Here is a 20,123-nt window from a genome sequence, read left to right as displayed (position 1 = left end):
TTTGGGAACTTCCCTTTTTTAGAAGAAGACCCCTCCCTTCTCCAGCGCAGATGCGGACCAATGCCGGAGGTGTAGAGGAAATGGCTCAACATATGCATGAAGCCAACATGGCCATGACTTATATATACAACAACATCCCCCTCGTTTTCATGATAATGTGGGCCATATTCATGATTGATTGGGTTTTGTATACATTAAATGGGTTAAGATACCCACCCCAAATTTTCGGAGAAAGATGGACGCCATTTGAATAGTATGTAGGCCTGCGTGTAATTCATACAATGCGTGGTCGAGAACTGAGGAAGAACTTTCCTCCATCATAGCATAGCCAAATTAATACGAAATGTGTGTATAATGACATAATTTTTTGCAAAATCATGCACTATCATTTATGAATGGCACCACCCCCGTCCTCTTGTACCATCAGTGCAACGCCCTTGCTTCCACACAGTCGCGCTTCGCGTGCGCAATAGCTACAGCGAGTATGCGTGGGCGCATCGCCGTTTACTATTTTCCAGCCGACCAATAAGAATCGGGGCTTTGCAGAGAAAGGCAAACGAATGTGATTCCAGTAGAAAAAATACACTGGGTTCTCACGGAATCCCTTTACGCACATAGCTCGCCAGATTTTCCCGAATTCCCAATACCAATCCACTCTTCTTCCCCGTTATCTCCACTCCCCTTTACTCTCCCCACCCCAGATTCCTGTGCAATTTTCCCAATCCCAAAACACTTAATTGAGCAATTTGGATTCCTCACGTGTGGGGTTGATTTGTAGTTTGAACACGTGGCTCATTCAAAAAAGCCGGAATTGCCGAGGATTTTTTTTCTCCCCCTTCTTCTTCTTCGGTGTACTCAGAGGCGGGCGCGAGCCTTACCGTTTGTGACATTCTCTGTCTCTTAGCCAAGGGATTTGGAGGAAGACAGAAAGTAGTTTCTCCTCATTTTTACCCAACCTGCAATCGTTTGGACCCTCGAGATTAATAATTAAACAATTATTTTGCGCGTTCGAGCGGCAAGGGAGCGCAAACGCAACGAGATCGCCAGTTAAATCTCTCTGTGGCTTGAACGTCGGGGAAGCACGCCACTGCTACTCCGTTATAGTAACGGCGATTTAGGATACTCCGCTGCACACCTAGCCGGGCGAAATATTTGCCTCAATTGGTGTAAAGATTGTCCTTTTCGGCGGTCATAATGAATAAGCTATACATTGGAAACTTGGGCGAGCAGGCGAGCGTGGAGGACTTGCAAGGTATCTTTGGAGAGAGGCATCTCAAGCACAGTGCGTTTCTTCTCAAAACTGGTTATGCTTTCGTGGATTGCCCGGACGAAAAGATTGCAATGAAGGCCATTGATATACTTTCAGGTGAGCATTGGAAAGTGGCATTTAAAGGGCGCACGAAGTGCTGCAATCGAAGGGCTTGTTTTACTTCTGTCCACCATTGAAGGATGCGTGTAGTCTTGTAGGGTGGGGGTGTATCCAAGCATTTTTCTTCTTGGCCAGTGACACTTTAAAATCAGGTTAATGTGTCAGGCTTTTGACCGAACCCCAAATCTTATAAATCGATAAAATGCTGGGATGTATTTAGATACGAACGTAGGTGTTAAAAAAACCCCTTCTCTTTTGGGTCATTCAGATCATTGGTGTGCAGTGTTGGTTGTGTACAACAAGTGAATGCACATTGTCGGCTTACAAGGCTGAAACCCTATAATATAATGTTAAAAGTGTTAACTGAAGTGCAATGTTGCTTCCCACACTCTGATCTGAACTTGCAAGCTAACGAAGGTTTCAAAGTGTGGGCCTTCGGAAATGGCTTAACTTGTTACAATGTAGAACATGGTGTCGCTAGTCCGCCCATGCTGACACACCAGGTGGTTTAATTGTGTTGGTCAAATGTAGGCCAACAAAATGTACCCTGACTATTTGTATTTTTGTATCCAGGTTTGTTTTGAGCAAAGTACAATTCTGGCCTGAAAGAATATTAGGAACTAGATGCTTATGAACTAAATACGACTAAAGTCCACACTCGTGTTGGTAGGGTTTAAATAGCATGTAGCCTATTTATTTTGTTGTGTATCGTTAATTTCTCTAAACGAATTATATTGTCTTCCATTTGGGCAGACTCTAGTCTACTGGCCTGATCTTGTAGCATAATTTCAATTCAGCTTTAACAACCCAGCAACAACACAGGAAGGATTGAACCAGTTGAATTAAAATGGCTTTTTATTTCATTTTATAGGAAAAGTAGAACTTCATGGAAAAGTTCTGGAAGTGGAGTTCTCGGTGCCTAAACGTCAAAGGTATGTCCAGTTTTATAATCGTGTCTTTATAATTCCTATGGCTTTTATGTTCTCGCCAACAACACAATTTCTAAAGATGCCCGTTTTTCTTCTACAACTGAAACGGGTAAAAATGTACGTTGGCTTGGTCTAACTTAGCCCCGCAAGTAAAAAATATTTCATTCAGTTCCTTTTTGTAGGCCTTCATGTGTAGGGGTCAAATACGTTGTGTGTGTGTGTGTGTGTGTGTGTGTGTGTGTGTGTCTGTGTCTGTGTCTGTGTCTGTGTCTGTGTGTGTGTGTGTGTGCATGAGCTCCCTTCTCTCGCCATTACTAGGCCTACGAGCTGCTGCTTCAAACCATTGTAAATATTGGTTCAATTCAAGCCTAGTCTTCTTACTCCTTCCCCCCCCCCCCCCGACCCTCCCCAGTAAAAATGATTACATTCGGTCTATCTAATGCACACTCTTGGTCTTTTTTGCTCAACGCTACGTGACGGAAATGTGTATGTTGAGTGCCGGGTTGCTTTTGGCGTACGCCTGTAAAGTCGTCCATTTGAGAAGGATCTGCCCGTCATTCTCTTGCCTGCCCCGTGCTTCCGCCCTCCTCTCCACACATTGTGGTATTGCACGAGATGGACTCCCAAACGACATTGCAATGGAAGTACTCCTGGGCCCTTCGCCTCACTAAATCCACAGTTCAGGAGAGAAGACGTTTAAAAGCTTCCATGCTGCCCTTACTAACATCAGACTACGACTCGATAATTACTTAAATGCATTATTTTAAGTCCACGTAGACGTCACACTGCCGTTTAGTAGGCGTACATTAAGCATTGGCCTTTATCGTATTTTATTTAAATCATGTTCACTTTCTAAAAATTGTTACGATATTTTTGGACATAGTTGTGCGTACGCATCGTTGGGGAAAAGGCGATACAATTTTTAAGCAGACAATTGGCCATACGTAGGAACTCTGTAGGCGTAAGTTAACTGCTCGAGGGAAAAAAAACACCGTTAAGGCTCTCATTTACAAGTTGGCTTATAGTAGCCTTAGTTGTTGCCTAAATACACACTACATTTATATTCTTTTGGTAACTATTTATGCATGCCATTTCCTCAATTAATGACTCCCCAAAAAACTATATTTAGCTCTAAATTAAAAACGAGTAGGCCTAATCATTCACAACAATAGCTTCATTTTATTTTGGTTCAAATTTAGAGTTAAGTTTTTATATGAACAATATAAAACATTGTCCTGGTAGCATGCTACTGTTGTACATGAAGTCCCCCATTTTGCATTCCAGCCTGCTGACTATCAGCTGGGGGCTCAGCCAATCACCATGTCTTAACCTTTGAACTCTGCAGGAAGGGGATGTGCTCTAGGAGGCAGTCTCTGTGGCTGGATCTGTCAATGAGATGGACAAAGCTTAGGTAGTGTGCAATGAGAATGTTGCATCGAGCTGAAAGACGAGGAAGGCATTCATATTTGACAGTATTGGTGTACCTTTTAAGCTTTTCTTCAGTGTCGTTTTGATTTGAAAGCCTTTTTTTTTTTTAGCCATCCTACAATTGGTAATGCCCATCCTCCAACCTGTTTAGTGTGCATCTTAAAAGTATATACTCCAACCACATGGTACAATGTCCCAAATTGTCAACAGCTGGTTTTACCCTCCTAACTTAGGACAGTTTAATGTGTTGCAATTCCAAAAATTGTAACCATTTCAACGGGCTTATTTAGACAGCAAAACATCCAAGGAAAACATTGCCTTGTATTTTGTACAAGTATCTGTAAATAGACATTGGGGGGTTACAATGTGTCCAACTCGACCAGCATTTCAAAGCAACCATTGATTTCCTGGTTTTGTTAGTTATGTGATTCACATTTAAAATATAAATGTTTGTTCTAAGCAGGCGTAACCTAGTGAATGCTGACTTTCATACTGATTTTACACACGTTAAACTTTTTCACCACCTCTGTCTTGTCGGAAAGGCTTGAGAACCTGGAATACTGTTTTTACAGATGTTCATGATGCGTGGCTCTACCAACTCTTGTTGCATTTTTTTTTTAAATTCCTGAAAATTAATGTTTTCAGATATGTTCTCTGCATACCATAATTATTTGTATTTTAATTGTTTTTTAAAACGTTTTTTTCCCTCAAGTCATTTTATTTAGATAAAGCTGTTCTCGATCATGTGAGCGTCATTGTGTGTTGAAAAAAAAGGAGCTTCTGGCTGTCATTACCAGATCCTGGGGTCACTGTGGGGCCCACATGTAGAGCAGCAATTTTGTATAGTGACTCTGGAGTGCAAAATAATTGTGACTGGTCCCTTGTCTCCACCTGAAAAAGGGTAATTGTTTCACGTAACATTGCAAATTTAAACAAGTGAATAAGAAAAGGGAGGCAATCGATTTGTGATTGGAGATGGTAGGCCTTAAATACAAGGACCAATTTTGACCAGGGTGGCGGGTAGTGAGGTCTGGTTGTGGAGATGAGCCCCTCAGCACCTCTGTAGGACTGAAACTGGTGTGGCTGGGCCTGAAGCACAGATGGTGCATTTAATTCCCAAAATGTTGGTATTTGTCGTACAGTGTGTTCGCAAGGGAAGTTAATGTGGCGTGTGTATTTTTTGATTCATTTGTATAATTCTTGTTATGGGTATATCATATGCATGTCTGTTTAGGTGGTTGCATAGGGATTGATATATTGCATATAACCCTGTTCTGTGTGAGACGATGCCACAGTGCAGCTCCATAGATTAAGGCAGTGTAGAATGCCGACTGAATTTAAAAGTAAATAAGGAGGCCGGCCTCCCCCTGGCCATCACATGACCAACTACCCCCAGTTACTCCTGGCCGTTCCCTCCCCTCTCGGGTTTTAACCCCCCACTCTACATGTTTCCGTCAGTGGACTTGTCCGTGTCCATGGTAACGGGGCCCCACCCCCACTGGGCAGAGAGGGCCCTTGTTACCCTTCCCTACACCCCCCCCCCCCCCCCCCCCAAAATCAAAGGCTGGGACCAGGGAATGTGAACCCCCGCCCCACCTCCACATCATGTCCTGGCTGACTTCCCCGCTACATGGAGCTATAGGTTAATCCCACTGGAAGTACTTGGTGCATTTGCACATTTTGCTTGGTGTTCCAACCGCAATGCAGAGGTGTGTGTGTTTGTGTGTGTGTGTGTGTGTGTGTGTGTGTGGGTGTGTGTGTCCAAAAAAATATCAGCTGGGAATGGCACAGTAGGCCGGAAAGGGTCTGGAATTCCTCTTGGAAGCTGATTTGGAAATTTTCATGACGATTCATCCATTAGGAATTTGATTGTTTCCTAATCATATAAATATGTTGTATACATACGCAAGGGTTTTTTAGATTGCTCTTGAAGTGCGTACTCGTGCGGGGTAGGGCCTGTGGGCTAATGTATGTTCAAGCATGTTTCACAATCGCAACGCTGACTAGACTCCGGCTGAATATTCAACAGTTTGTCATTGGATGTTAAATGTTCTATTATTGTAAACGGCTCATTTCTGACGTATGACAATGTGGCGTATTTTGTGTGTGTGCTCTGTTTTTTTTTTAAGGCCGGTTCTTAAGTGGGTTAAGGAGGGCAGGGTTTGTATGTTCGAAGGTCGCTACAAATGCCTCCGCCGCCCCCTCCTCCATGTCTTCTAGGTTGTATCAGCTGGCGTAGGACTTTGCACTCCCCTCCCCCCCACGCCCCCTTCCCCCACCGCGCAATGCTCACCTCCTCATACATTATAACGCATCTGTGGGTGCTTGCGAAACTGCACGCACCTCACGCCATTATAAGTAAAGAAAGTCATGTTGTCCCTTTGACCTCCAACCCCACCCCGACATGTCCTTCCTGTTCCTGCGGAACTGTAATCCCTCCCATACCGTCGACAAACGAATGTATCGAAATAGGGAATCTCCGCTGGTGAAGAAGGGGGATTAATTAAGAGTTTTTATGCCGTGGGCTCTGCTACCCGAGTTTTGCTGGTGATGGGAGCGCAGCAGGGGGTCCGCTGTAATCGGTGGTCTCCTGCCCTCACCTCCTCTGACTGCGGGTGCGCTTGGAAGAGAATGTGCATGGGGACGTCGTTTTTGTTAATTATTTATTATCCCACTCCCCCCCCCCCCCCCACACACACACACCCCTCTCGCATCCGAGTCGTCGTACTAAGAACCCCGATCGCAAAGAGGGCGTGGATACGGCCGGTGGTGGCGCGCGTCTCCCTCCTTCCACATTTGGGTGGAGGTGCACAAGTGCCTTTCCAACAGCCCCCACCGTCTCGGGTCCCTCCCCAGCGGAGATTGCTGGTTCCTCACGTCCCTCCTGACCGTGTTCGCTCCTCATGCAGTGTGTACATTGGATCCATGCGAGTCTGGGCAGACCGTGTCAATGGGCCGCCGAGCGATGACATGAAACGCAGGGTGCCCAGCGACTAACAGAAGCCCCCCCACCCCGCCATGTGACTAGCCTTTTGGGTGCACCTGCTCTGCACCACCCCTGTCTACAAGGGAGACGTCTCCAATAAGTTGACCTTTTTTCATACTGCTCCCGTACGGTGTGCTTGGACATGGATAGATGGTGGCGGGGAAGCAGAGGTTCGCCGCGTTGCTCAAGGCTGACTTTCTCTTTGGTTGGTGTTTATTAATGAATGGATGGATTTTCACTCCACGGATGTCATTATGTTGGGGATGCTGCTGGTGGCTTTTGGTGCCGGCTTTATCTTTTCTTCCTTTCTCCCTGCCCCATCCTCTGGCTTAATCGTTGTTCCGCTCTCCTCCCTTGCTCTCTCTCTCTCACCGTCTCTCGCTTTATCCAGGAGCTGTAAGCTGCAGGTCAGGAACATCCCGCCACACTTGCAATGGGAGGTGAGTTGTAACGGGCGTGCACGCTGGCAATTCACCTTTGAACCAAGTACCCCTTCAATGAAGCATCTTCTCGCCTCTCAAAACGAGAAGCAAATGTATGAAGGGGAGGTGGTAATCTTTTAATGTCACGTAACTGGTTAATTAAATAGTATGTTAGTTCAGTTTGTTTGGATACCTTATTGGCGGAGACTGTTGAATCCTAAATGCCCTTTAAGCTTTTAATTTGTGTTGTCTCACCACACATCTTGGAATTTTCACCAAATAAGGAGCATTTCCAATTCCATCCCATTTGCTTCACAATATGTAAAGCTGTTGCAATTATTGCTCTTGGGTTGGATGTGCCCTGATGAGTGTTCTTTTTATTAACAAATGGGTTGCCGTTAAAGCGTCTTTCAATTCCCCAAAGTCTGCGTGGCAATATCCCAGTTCACAACATGCATGTCTTCTAGTTTTAGATATGTATCCATTGTAGAAGTTTCTAATCTCTCTGGAAAATATAATCCTTCAATAGTGTGTGTGTGTGTGTGTGTGTGTGTGTGTGTGTGTGGAAATGGTACGCATGCAATACGGTTGGATACTCAGGATGTGTCTTAATGAGATTTGTGGGAGGGCTGCGCCTACGACAGGCCATTGTGTTTTTGGGTGGAGTTGTAGGCCACGACCAATAATTGTACACACGCTTTGCCATGTGATAGGCCATAGTGACTCTGAAGCGGGGAGCTATCCGTCGTATGCTTGTGCTCAGCCCTGATCAAATGGCTCCAGACGTGCTTGGGTGTTTCATAATGGAGGGCTCGCCTCTGCGTGCGCCTCGACCGCCGCGCTGGATCCACCCATGTTGCTAGCATGTAGCCAGAGAGCCTTCTCCCAGAAGGCGTCTGTGGAGGGGACTTCCCCCCCCCCCCCTTCTCATACAGAGGGAGTGGCAGCCCAAGCATTCTCAACACAAGAACAAAGTATTTTGACGGAAAGGCCTATGGCTGTGTTACGATTTATACGTGTGTGTGTGTGTGTGTGTGTGTGTGTCGAACCCACGGCTGAATAATGGCAGAGTAGCTGGGGGAAGTGGTGGGTGTTTGCGAGCAACGGTGGGTGGGTGGGCCACAGCGTTTTTCCTTTACGCTTTTAGCCTCCATGTGCTACTGACTCACAGAATGTGTAGCATAAACTCCTTCCCCTCCCCCAACCCTCCAGCTTCCTCCTGGAATGCACCCCACCCTTTCCTGAATGCCCTGGATTCCCATTGGTCAGGCCCCCGGTGATGGACTGGCGGAGCAGCCAGCCCCCACGCTGCTGCTCCTGCCTTTAGGGAGCGTGCATGTCAATGGCGGCACAGCCAATAGCGGGGCTGCATATGGCGGGAGGTTGCACCGTTGGGTCGTTGGGGGAGGGCAGGAAGGCGGCCTGGTTGGCTGAAAAGGGGGGTTGAGCAGTTGGGGGGTGTGGTCTAGTGTTTTTGACTGCATGGTTGGAGGTGCTCGGAACACATCCTGGACTCATAGGCCTGGCTCCCCCTCTGGTCTGTCTGCATTTAATCATGAATCCATGAATTCAGATCCCGACGTTTCCATATTTAGTCAGGCGGTCTCGTTTGTCTTCTATCTCTCGCTGTTCTGATAATTGGGATAGTCTCACTTGCTGGATTTCCTTTTTTTTTAATTTGTTTAGAGAACATGTGGTTTAAGAAATATGAGCTCTACTGAATAAAGTTACATACAGGGCATACAATAGGAGGGTATAATATGTAACCACGTTTATTTTCATCTGACCGGGTCAGTGGTTTGCCAGCATTGCCTTTTTGATTAAATTATCAAATTCATAATGGAGGTAACGCAAAAAATGTAGCTGGGCACGCTAGCAGACAGCTGTTTTTATTAGCAATTAGACCAGATGTGATTAGAGCCCTGCCAGCCCTCCCTGGGATGTATACACATGCAAGGGCAGCACTTCTGCTTCTGCTCGCCTGTCCTGTTCATTCCCGGGCCCCAACTATTAATAACCATTTTATTTCTTTCTTTCAGGTGTTGGACGGCATGCTCGCCCAATATGGCGCCGTGGAGAACTGTGAACAAGGTAATTATGGGCGGCCGGCCGCTCTGACTGCACGGTCGTAGTTTTCTTTCACAATCATATTCCGGCAATAGGCGGTCGGAACAAAACATGTCGGTCATCAATTAAAATGGTATTCCTCATTCTTCCTTGTTGTGGTGAGGAGTGAAGTTGCCCAACAATTGTGTCCACGTATTTACCCATCGCTCTCCTCTCCACCCCTACAGTGAACACTGAAACAGAAACGGCGGTGGTCAACGTTCGGTATGGAGCCAAAGAACAGGCCAGGCTGTGAGTTCCACATCATGTGCACAAACACACCAACCCTCCCTTCACCCCCCCCCCCCGCCCCCCCCTCTCTCTCTCTCTCTCTCCCTCTCTTGTGGTTCCATCGGCGTGGGGGTTGGATGGCTATCGTGTTCGACAATACGGCTGTTGTGCATTAAACTTACCACTTCCTAGGTCTCTCCCTGCCCTGGCGTGTCTGTATCCGTCGCTCCCCCAAAGCCACCCCTCGTCGTTAGCGCCAGGCGGGCAGCTCGCCGCTGCCCCCTGGTGGCGGGGGCTGGCGGTAGCGGTGCAATGGGGTTATGGGGTTATGGTGGCTGGGTGTCGTTTGGCGTGGTCAAGCTCGGGTCTGTAATGGGTCCAAGGCTTTTGCGACAAGACTGTTGGCTTGAGATTTGGCCTCCCTCTTTCATCGAGCTCATTAGACGATTGCCCACATTTTAGAATTTGAGTTAAACGCAAAGTAGTTTTTTGACGGCGCGTTAAATGATTGATGAACGGAAACTGTAAGGTGGAGGGACATATTGTCGCATTTCATGACAGGTTAAAAGCCTTAAATCTACTGCGTCATATTTTCAACAGACTTAAAATTTGTCGGGCTCTTGCGTGTACAAAAAAAAACAAATGATTGCTTCCCATTGACGACTGTAGCTGTGCAGGTTTAATATACATCATACTCCTAAGTCCGGTCCTTGGGACATTCTCTTTCCCATCGGGAACCCAGTCGGCCGTGCCGTCCGTACCCCCAAGCAGGGGTCTCTGAGTAACCCCACCACCGTGTGTCTCCCAGGGCTATGGAGAAGCTCAACGGCTTCATGCTGGAGGACTTCGCCCTCAAGGTGTCCTACATCCCGGACGAGGCGGCGGCGGCGGCGGACACCCCTCCCGCGGGCGGCCGGAGAGGCTTCCCGCCCCGGGGCCCCCCCCGCGCCGGCTCGCCGTCGATGGGCGCGCGGCCCCGGCTCCAGTCGGACGTGCCCCTGCGCATCCTGGTGCCCACGCAGTTCGTCGGCGCCATCATCGGCAAGGAGGGCGCCACCATCCGCAACATCACCAAGCAGACGCACTCAAAGTACGGCGGGAGGGCTCTTGGGGGCGGATGGATGGATGGACCCGTTGGCAAATTCTGGCCCCATTCCGATGTTCAGAATATAAATTTGGCTGATGGCCGTTACCGATGATTATAATAATTTGGGTGACACTGAACGTTTTGTTTTTGTGGTTATTAATTCCCCCTTTTTTGCCAGGGAAACCCAAATGAAGAACTGAGCCGTTTTTGTCTTTAGACCAACGCCAACAATGACTCGGCACACACATGGTCATTGAAGCAAATGTATGAAACTTTAATGCAACCCTTTAAGAAATCTGGGAAACGTTCTTGTTAGACGTTATTTTATGTATTTTTTCGATGCTACTCAACGTATGAACGTCAGCTTGCGCCGTGTTTGTGTGTGTGTGTGCCGATGGTGGTCATTAAGGCGATTATCGGCCGACGTAATCGGTGCATCCTGACCCCGGATCCCTCTGAGCACTACTGAGGACCCCTTCTCTCCCCTTCCAGAATCGACATCCACAGAAAGGAGAATGCCGGAGCAGCGGAGAAGCCCATCACGGTCCACTCCACCCCCGACGGCTGCTCCAACGCATGCAAAACCATCATGGAGATAATGCTCAAGGAGGCCGTCGACACAAAGTTGTGAGTTCACCTTTCATCCCCCCCCCCCCCCCCCCCCATGATGCTCTCTAGTCACTAGTAAAGGCTTTGTCATAAAGCCGTCGGGCCATGGTTTTTGATCAGCCAACCCGAACACTCTCCCAGTGTGAGGCGTTTTGTGATGTTAACGGTCGTTGCTCCACACAGTCACTCATCCACTCGATAAAAGCCCATCGTTGGTGGCTGACGACGAGCTCTTGGTGTATTATCCATAACAAAAGTAACTGTAGGATTCCTTGGCTGTTCGTCTACAACAAGGCCATTCAACCATCGGTCCTTAACGATGGACTTGACACCATGGAATGCCGTGGAGCCATTTTCTCACTTTCCCTTTGTCTTTTCCTAGCACTGAGGAGATCCCACTTAAAATCCTGGCACACAACAACTTTGTGGGTCGATTGATCGGGAAGGAGGGCCGCAACCTCAAGAAGATCGAACAAGACACAGAAACGAAGATCACCATCTCGCCGTAAGATAAGCTGTACTTGCTGTGCACATTTACTTGAATGGGCCACACTCTGTTACTGCTTGTTACTACTTGAGATCAGATAAAAATCGGATATTAATTGATGCATAATATTGGTGTGGGGCTGAGAATTCTAAGAAAGGGGGGGGGGGGGGGCGCCTATTATCCCCATGGTTACGACCCGCGCAGGCTTTGTGATACTTTTTTAGTACAGTAGTTGTGTAGGAGCATTATAATGAGATTGCATATGAAATGCGTCGCATACCGTGTTATAATGGCAGGGGCTAGGCCTACCCTTGGACGTGGACATTGCATTCTCTTGGACAGCGCAGTCGACCGCTGCTCAGACGGAGCTCCAACAGTGCCGTGCTGATTTAAATGGCATAGAGTACTAGGTTGACGATCACATTAAACAAATTGCCAGGTTTCAAACAAAAAAATGGGTTTAGGTTCGCTGGCTCTTTAACAAGGCCAATTTGGCTAATAGGCCTTTATCAAAAAGCCGGTCTTGAATTGAGCCGTTTTAAATTTTAGATTGCAGGTCATTTGATTTCTTCTTTTTTTCCCCTTTTGTTTGGTGGCCATTGTCAAACGCGACAATGCCGCGAGGCGATCCATCCCCAAGGCAGCAATCAGCACACGTGTGCATTGGTCGCATGGTGTGGGTTCCCCCCCCCCCCCCGTCTTACGTCTGTCTTGTCCCCCCTGGCCAGGCTCCAGGACCTGACCCTGTACAACCCCGAGCGTACCATCACGGTGAAGGGCTCCATCGAGGCCTGTGCCCGCGCAGAGGAGGAGGTGATGAAGAAGGTCCGCGAGTCGTACGAGAACGACGTGGCCGCCATGAACGTGAGTGCGAACCTGAGGTGGGGGGTGGGGGGGGGGGCCGGAAGGGGCCGACTCGAAACGGCCCTTCCGTTGTCTGACATCAGAAGCCGGTGTACCCACAGGAAGCAGGAACACCGGTCAGGCGTGTTTGTCCAACATGAGGAGCGTATGTTGGACGGGGGGGGGGGGCGTATGTCGGAAGCCTGTGTCCGGTGTCGGGGGGGCTCATGACGGAGGCACATATCCGCTGTCGGAGAAGTATGACGGAGGCATATGTCGGAAGCGCAGGGCTTTAAACCAGACGAATTGTCGACTCTTGAAGAAACGGGGGGCGTGTTCAGGCTGCGACTGATTGCCCTGGAGGCCGTCCGTCCAGAGAGGAGCGTGCTCCGGCCCTTCCTCCTCACCGCGTTGGCCGTGAAAGGCTTGGCGCACTGCAGACGTGTGTTCAGGAATGGCACATTGTGGGCATCGGGTTGACCTTTGGCGCTATTCATAAACCACTATAACGAAGGAAGTCATTTGGCAAGAGGTTTTAGAGATGTGATTTATTTAAAGTGATACATTTAATCAACGACGTGTGAGGCTTGTCCATGTCTTAAGTGGTCTCCTTCTCTGGCCCTGCGTGTTAATGTATAATGTGAGCAGCAACCCGCCACACTGCAGATTTTTGGCCGAATTACATTTTTTATATTATTGATTCAAATTCTTTATTTTCATATTTCAGTTCATATCATGTATCTTGTCATCTTGATTATCAAATGGTCAACCTTACCAAGTAGTGCAAAGCGGCGTGACTGGTCTGCATTCTGCTCCGTGTGACATTCGTTCCCTTCCCTCTCGCAGCTCCAGTCCAACCTGATCCCGGGCCTGAACCTCAACGCTCTGGGCCTGTTCCCCGGCTGCGCCCCCGGCATGGGCTCGTCCATGGGCAGCGGCGCCCCCCCACCCGGCGCCCACTCCGGCTACGCCCCCTCGTTCGGAGTAAGTCCTGCCGCTGCGGCCCCTCCGCCGGGTATCACTCTCGCACACTCCCTCTCTCTCACAAAGACGGTGACGGACAACGGCCCTGAGACGCCAGAGGTCCAGTCCCTGGTTCTGGTTCCTCTGCGGCTCGGTTTCATGTCATTCTCTCTTCCCGTAGACCGGGCCCTTCGGGGGCGAAGGGCCGTATTGGGCCCCCGCGTGTTCGGCGAGCAGCTCGCCCCTCGTAAGTCCCCCCCCCCCCACCGCCTCGTCCCAGAGTGCTTTGCACGGCTTGCTGCTGCACGCTACGGCGTTGTGGGGCAGGGTTCGCACACATTTGTGATCCCGTCCTGGAGAAGGGCAGCCTGCTGCATACCGCCAGGCTATGGATGGATGACTCTGATGAGGCGCCCCTGAGCTCTGGGGTGTAACCTCTGCTTGGCTGGTTTGGATTAATCACGTGTATATCAGGAAGATGCTAACCAGGGGTTTCCCACAACGTTTGCACAGAACCCCATTTTTTTTTTCACAGGCTTTGATGTTCTTTTTTTTTGTCTGTAGCGGTGCATGTTAATAAAATATTTCCATATTCAAAGCTTACGGGAAATGCAATCCTCCCGAAGCCAGTGGTTTGGGGACCCTTAGCGGGAGCATCCACCGGAATGGTGGACGCTGGTTTTTCATAATGGAGGACTCTGCCGAAGGCAATTTCTCGGCGGCCCTAACGATCTGAAATGTTGACAATCCCAAATTAGCGGCACATTCTCGGAGAACCCTAAATCCTTCACTTGGCTTCTTTGGGTGCATTCCCTCGATATGAAGCGCTTACATGGTGAGGGATTCAAAGCGCAGAGGGCTGAGGCCCAAAAAGACTCCAACGGCCATGCACTGAATGGCTGCTCGCGCATCGGTGGCTGGCACGGCGGCGTGTAATCGGCTTACGTGGTCACGTGTCCCTGACTCTAGTGTGTGTGTGTGTGTGTGTGTGTGTGTCGTACACAGCAGGGGCCTCAGGAGTCCGAGACGGTCCACCTGTTCATCCCGGCCGCAGCGGTGGGCGCCATCATCGGCAAACAGGGTCAGCACATCAAGCAGCTGTCGCGCTTCGCCTGCGCCTCCATCAAGGTGAGGGGCCGTGGCGTTGGCCTGGACGCGAGGCGCTGTCAAAACGGGCGACGTTCAGGCAGACGGGTCGTGTGATTGTCGGCTTGTCTTGATTTATTGTGTTTTGCCCTGACGGCGTTCTTCCTCCTCCAGATCGCACAGGCGGACCCCCTGGACGCCAAGCAGAGGATGGTCATCCTCGTGGGCCCCCCGGAGGCGCAGTTTAAGGTTTCGCATTTGCAGCAATTTGTTTTTTCGGAACCGTTTTATGCTCCGGTTGGCCGTGACAAAAGTCGAGTGAATGTTATTTGTGTCGTCTCAAAGGGCTCCACGGATCACGTTGTTGTGACGTGTTACCGGCTGTTAGACTTTGGCCGTCTTCATCAATGTGTCATTTATGTACCCGTCCTCAGGCTCAGGGTCGCATCTTCGGCAAGCTGAAGGAGGAGAACTTCTTCGGGCCGAAGGAGGAGGTGAAGCTGGAGGCCCACATCCTGGTGCCCTCCTTCGCAGCGGGACGTGTTATCGGCAAGGGCGGCAAAACGGTAGGCGCGGCGCTCGTCCCTCCCGTTGGGGTTTCCCGTCCGAACCCTGCAGTGGACGGTGACAAAATGGTGGCTGCCTCTTCTGGGTCGTCCCTTTCCTTGACGCTGTGTGCTCCCGTTTCGTTTTGTGCCCCCCCCCCCCCCCCCCCCCCCCCCAGGTGAACGAGCTCCAGAACCTAACCAGCGCCGAGGTGGTGGTGCCCCGCGACCAGACGCCTGACGAGAACGACCAGGTGATCGTGAAGATCATCGGACACTTCTATTCAAGCCAGGTGAGACTTCCATAGCCGTGTGCGATTTATCATTTCTTGCTGTATTCGATATGAAAGGGGACCCATTTTACTTGGGTGTGGGAGCAACCGGTCTTTACAAGCCATTCCAAAAGCGATCATTACTTTGAGGGGAGTATGTAGCGGATAAATTATATAAAATGCATGATATAACGCTGGCGCTTTTAATGATGTGACACATCCTGCAAGGTGTTCCAAGGTTCAGGACTGGTTCTAATTTTTGTCTCACGGAACCTTTCAATCAGGGTGCGGGTTACAGGGGAGCCAGGGAGAGCAGAGCTCGCCTGAAGGGGACGTGAGCTCCCCTGAAAAAGCTAATTTGGGTACTCGGGAGGGGTCTTCTCAATTGGATTATTGACCGATTTCTCCATCGACTAAACTTTAAAATAATATTTCTGATAACGTTTAGTAGTACACACGGGGGCAACCGGTAACGTGGGATTTAATTGAAATGGCAAACCCGCAGAATTTCCCATGACGCAATTTATCCACTGTGTAGTTGAAAACCTCTCTTGTTCAATGTTACCTTGATTGCTACTGATACATAGACGGGGTAGCCCCGCCCATTCTGCCGGCGATCTGAGTTCGCCCTGCAGAAGGGTCTGGAGAAGAGCGATACATTTCTTCCTGCTTCCGATATGTTTTTTTTGCGGGAGCCAATCACCAAGCTGGCTTTTCCCCCTGGCGCACTATTGGAAGGTTTAACAAATTAGTCATTTGTCATTTGAACTAGGTCGATTGATCACGCCTCTTGTGCTGAAGAAAATGACAGCAGCTTACCCAGGCCAACGTGCAATCTACGATTGAGCTTGTTCTGGCTAGCTGATGCCCATGTCGTCGTGTTCCGACCGAAGGCCTCGCTGTGATTTAGTAACCCTGACCCTCCCTCCCTCCCTCCCTCCGTCCGCAGCTGGCCCAGAGGAAGATCCAGGAGATCCTGGCCCAGGTGAGGAGGCAGCAGCAGCCCAAGCCCAGCCCCGGGGCCCAGCCTCCCCAGCCCCGGAGGTCCTTGGGCGACCGCAAGTAGAGCGGAGCCCCCTCCCTCCCCACCCCCCGGAGGTCCCTGGGGGAACGGTGACTGACTCTGCCTGGATGACGGACGGACAGATGCAGATGATGAGGGGGGCTGTTCGGAGACGTGGCTGTGGTGGGGGGGGGATGGCTTGTCTTGATCCCCTCTTAGGAGGTCGAGCGCGGTGGGTGTTTTTCAAGGGGGGGGGGGGGGAGGGGTTAAATCCAGTAACTGACTTGAACACCAGATCCCAAGTTTGGAAGAGAGACCCATGGCTCCTCTCACTCTCTCTCTCTCCCTCCCACTGTCTCTCGCTCTCTCCCCCCCCCCTCTCTCTCTCTCTCTCTCTCTGCGTCTCCCCAGAATGTACTTCTGGGAGCCCTCCTCCCGTCACCCGCCCTCTCACACGCGCACCCCCTCACCCCCTCCCCCTCACATAGGTGTCTTCTGAAGTGTTTTTTGTCTTTTTTTTTTTCATTAGAAACCTAATCAAGAAATAACAATCCCCTTTCTGAACACCTAGATGCGGTGCTCTAAAACCTCACATGATGACAAAGATGTTCAGTTAGAGTTCAGTATTTTTTTTTTTTTTTCTTTTTTGTCGGTCGGTTCGTTTCAATTTTTTCAGTTCATATTTCCATATTGTCAGTTTTGAAATGGAGTGTTTAATTGGTTTGAAGCTTCTCTCCTGAGTTCATTTTTTCCATAGGAAGAAAGAGAAAAAAAAAAGGCATTGCTATCAAAAAGGTCCTAGCAGGACCAAGATGAAGGTTTATTTTGGGTGGTTAGGGGGGGGGGGGGGGGGGGATCGGAAGTTAGGTTTAGACTGGGAGGGGCCACATCCTGGGGGGGGGGGGAAGGAGGCATTAACGTTGTCCCTCGACAAGAACCCCCCCCCCCCCCACAGGGGTGGATGTGTGTGGGGGCCGGTGTGCTGCCCCCCCCCCTTCCGAGTCGATGGAGGCATTTTATAAATTCGGATGCATTTTATAGATAAACTATACATAGATGAATATATATTTAGAGAGTTGAGGGGGCGGCGCTAAGGGTCATCACTGAGGGGGACTGGTGCCCGGACAGCTGCTGCCCAGGAAAACCAATTTAATATGCATTTTACCGAACTACCTCAGGACCTATACCTCAGAAGAGAAAAGAAAAATGATTATATATGATAAAAAAAATTCCTTTTTTTATTTTCCTTTTGTGGTATTTTGTATACTTTATAAAAGCTGATAGTTCTTGAACATTTTTATTTTTTTAAGAAAATTTAAAATTTGGTCGGCTGCCAACTGACCATGCCTTCAACTCTGGTGTTAAAGGCGGCATTGTACATGTGTATGTTTGACTCTGCCCTTGTACATAAAGTCTCTGTACATAGAGCCCCGGAGTGTGAGTTTGGCGCCCCCCTCAGGTGGCGGCTGGCAGGTGCATCGAAAAAGTTTAACCTCAGTTTGTTTTTTTCCTTCCCCTGAGGCACCATCTTCCGAAAAAAATAACATGTGCAGATACCATCTTAAAAGACCGAATAATGCCAACCGTACATTATTGCAATGCCGTTTAATTTCTTGGGATTGTTGTCGTTATTGTTGATGCTACAACACGTTCATTTTTAACAACGACAAAGTCCCTTTTTCGCCTTACTGGAAGGGCTGTGACCGAAGCCTTGTTCACCCGCTCCGTCTCGGCAGGGCTGCTCTGTGTGCGTTCTCTTCCTTTGGGTTGCCTGCCTCCAAAGGACTTTTAAAACCATCTCCTTCTTTATTACTTTGAATGGCAGCACCCAGGCCGGGGCCCAGCCTCACTGGGTTTGTCTTCATGGTGGCCGTCGTAGCCGGGGGCCGCTCCGTCTCTATTAGCATCGCTAACCATAGTGAGGGTAGGAGGGGAGCCACACTTGATTAATGCCTTTTTGATTCATTTTCGTTTTTTCTTTTGTTTTTGCTATAGAAATAGGATGTATTGACAAAAAAAAGTCTGCGTTACCCGAAACAAGAAACTTTTTTGATTTAAAAAGTGACCTCGTCAATTTGTTGTTCACACGGGGAGGGGAGAGAGAAATTAAAAAAAAAGCCAAAAAGACTTGGAACTAAACGAAACCATCGGTTTAGAGAATGGCAACATTATAAAATCCAACATCTTAAATACGTAAAGTATCCTTTATCATTGATTATAATTTTTTTTTGTCTGTAAATATGTTTATTGTGGTAAAAGTGCTCCAGTGCATCATGCTTCCGTAGTAGAACGCCGTCTACCTCAGAGGAAGGGGGGGGCGGAGGGGACGCAAGGGTGGGGTTGTGACCACACCCCTTTTCCGCCTTTCCTCCACCCTCCCCCGACCAGCGCCTGCGCGCAGCGATACCTCAATCCCCATCACCCCACCCACCCATCTCCTCCACCCACTCGTCTCCTCCACCCCACCCACCCAACACCTCACCGACCTAACACCTAATCCCAGTACACTACTCTTTGCATGGACGTGCGCGTACTCAACACCGCGCTTAAACTGAGGGGCACAAGTGATACTTGACAACCACCACCTCCTCCTCCCCATTCGCTCTCCCCTCAACCCCCCCACGTACCGTTTTGCTTTGATCTACCTCCTTAGACATGTTTGAACTAGAGGCATTCTTTTATTTGTTAGATTTGTTAGGGAACCACTTCCTATTGCTCTGTGCTCCCCTCCCCCCCCCCCCGCCCAAGATATTAAAGAAAAAAAAAATTGTATTAAAACAAAAAAATCATGTAATCTTTAGAAATGGAAGAAATTGAAAAAGTGATCAGAAAAAAACTTATTTTCCAGCATTCATGCGTTATATATATTTACTCTTCTAGCTTTTTGATTGAAATCCTCAAACATGAGGCGTTTTCTTGCTGCTTTTTTCGGTGGTGTGGCTTCCATGTATTTGAACTTGCTTGTTTCTCTTTATTTTTTCGTGAAATGGTCAAATCACACTTTTTTGATTTTGCATTCAATAGATGAAAGCAGAAAGAAGTTTGAAAAAAATAAATAAGGGCCTATAGGTTTCTGGTTTGTGAGACTGAGATGCAAAGTCCAATCTTTTTTTTTTTCTGTTTCTTTCTCAAAACGCTACTTTTCAATTGCAAATTTTCGGTAGCGATTTGTTCTGTTTTGTAAATCCTTGGCTGTGTTAACATGAAACATCCTGTTTGTTGGTATGGGACAGAACACGTACAGAAATGGGTGTGGGAGTTGATTTGAAAGGGACGTGTTCAGATTACCGCATGATATCATCCACCTCCTGCTCTACCACCACGCTTGTGCCCCTTCACCTTTCCATTCACACAGCTTGACACTTGTCAAATGCCTCTGAATAAAAAAAATATGAAATTGTGTCTATGCGTCATGAGTAGTCATTTAACTTGGATTAAGATATATTTTCTTGTACGGAAAAACTTGATTATAATGTGAACAGAATATTTAGTATCTTTAGTAAATGTCAATTGCCGTTGAGGTTACATTTTGACATTAGCCAAAATCGTACTTTCTTCCAAAAAAAAAAAAAAAAAAACTTTTTGGTTTGACGTACCTCGAAAGAGGTTGCACTTCAATGAGGGCAGACAAAAGTGGGGTTAGGAAATCATTTTATTGGAACCCATTTCAGTTCTCCTGTAGCTTTTTCAAGTAAATGACTCAATTTCTAACAATATAATTCATAAAGATAAATCTAAACATAAGTGGTAATAGTCT

At 48.4% G+C, this 20,123-nt stretch overlaps 1 protein-coding gene across 2 annotated transcripts; it reads left to right on the top strand.

The window, feature by feature from the left end:
* The first annotated feature begins 532 nt into the window (after positions 1-532).
* Positions 533-19,768, top strand: igf2bp3 (insulin-like growth factor 2 mRNA binding protein 3). 2 transcript variants are annotated; one of them, XM_030347252.1, is made up of 16 exons: positions 533-1,366; positions 2,241-2,301; positions 7,104-7,152; positions 9,174-9,225; positions 9,429-9,492; positions 10,280-10,561; positions 11,051-11,185; positions 11,550-11,672; positions 12,383-12,518; positions 13,344-13,481; positions 13,642-13,707; positions 14,466-14,588; positions 14,721-14,795; positions 14,981-15,112; positions 15,271-15,384; positions 16,313-19,768. In XM_030347252.1, the coding sequence occupies exons 1-16, from the start codon at positions 1,195-1,197 to the stop codon at positions 16,427-16,429; spliced, it is 1,839 nt and encodes a 612-aa protein (XP_030203112.1). In that variant the 5' UTR covers positions 533-1,194; the 3' UTR covers positions 16,430-19,768. The 2 variants fall into 2 exon arrangements, with proteins under 2 accessions (XP_030203112.1, XP_030203113.1); XM_030347253.1 differs by lacking the exon at positions 13,642-13,707 and having other exon boundaries at positions 538-1,366.
* The last annotated feature ends 355 nt before the right edge of the window (positions 19,769-20,123 follow it).

The sequence above is a fragment of the Gadus morhua genome, chromosome 22 (assembly GCF_902167405.1).
Source record: "Gadus morhua chromosome 22, gadMor3.0, whole genome shotgun sequence".
In the NCBI taxonomy this organism is placed as follows: domain Eukaryota; kingdom Metazoa; phylum Chordata; class Actinopteri; order Gadiformes; family Gadidae; genus Gadus; species Gadus morhua.
Note: the sequence above shows the minus strand (reverse complement) of the source record. Positions and strands in the feature narration are given on the sequence as shown.

Coding starts and splice junctions, on each gene's coding strand:
- igf2bp3 (XM_030347252.1), top strand. CDS start 1,195: ATGAATAAGCTATACATTGGAAACTTGGGCGAGCAGGCGAGCGTGGAG. Junction 1,367..2,240: donor GGCCATTGATATACTTTCAG/GTGAGCATTGGA, acceptor TTCATTTTATAG/GAAAAGTAGAACTTCATGGA. Junction 2,302..7,103: donor TCGGTGCCTAAACGTCAAAG/GTATGTCCAGTT, acceptor CGCTTTATCCAG/GAGCTGTAAGCTGCAGGTCA.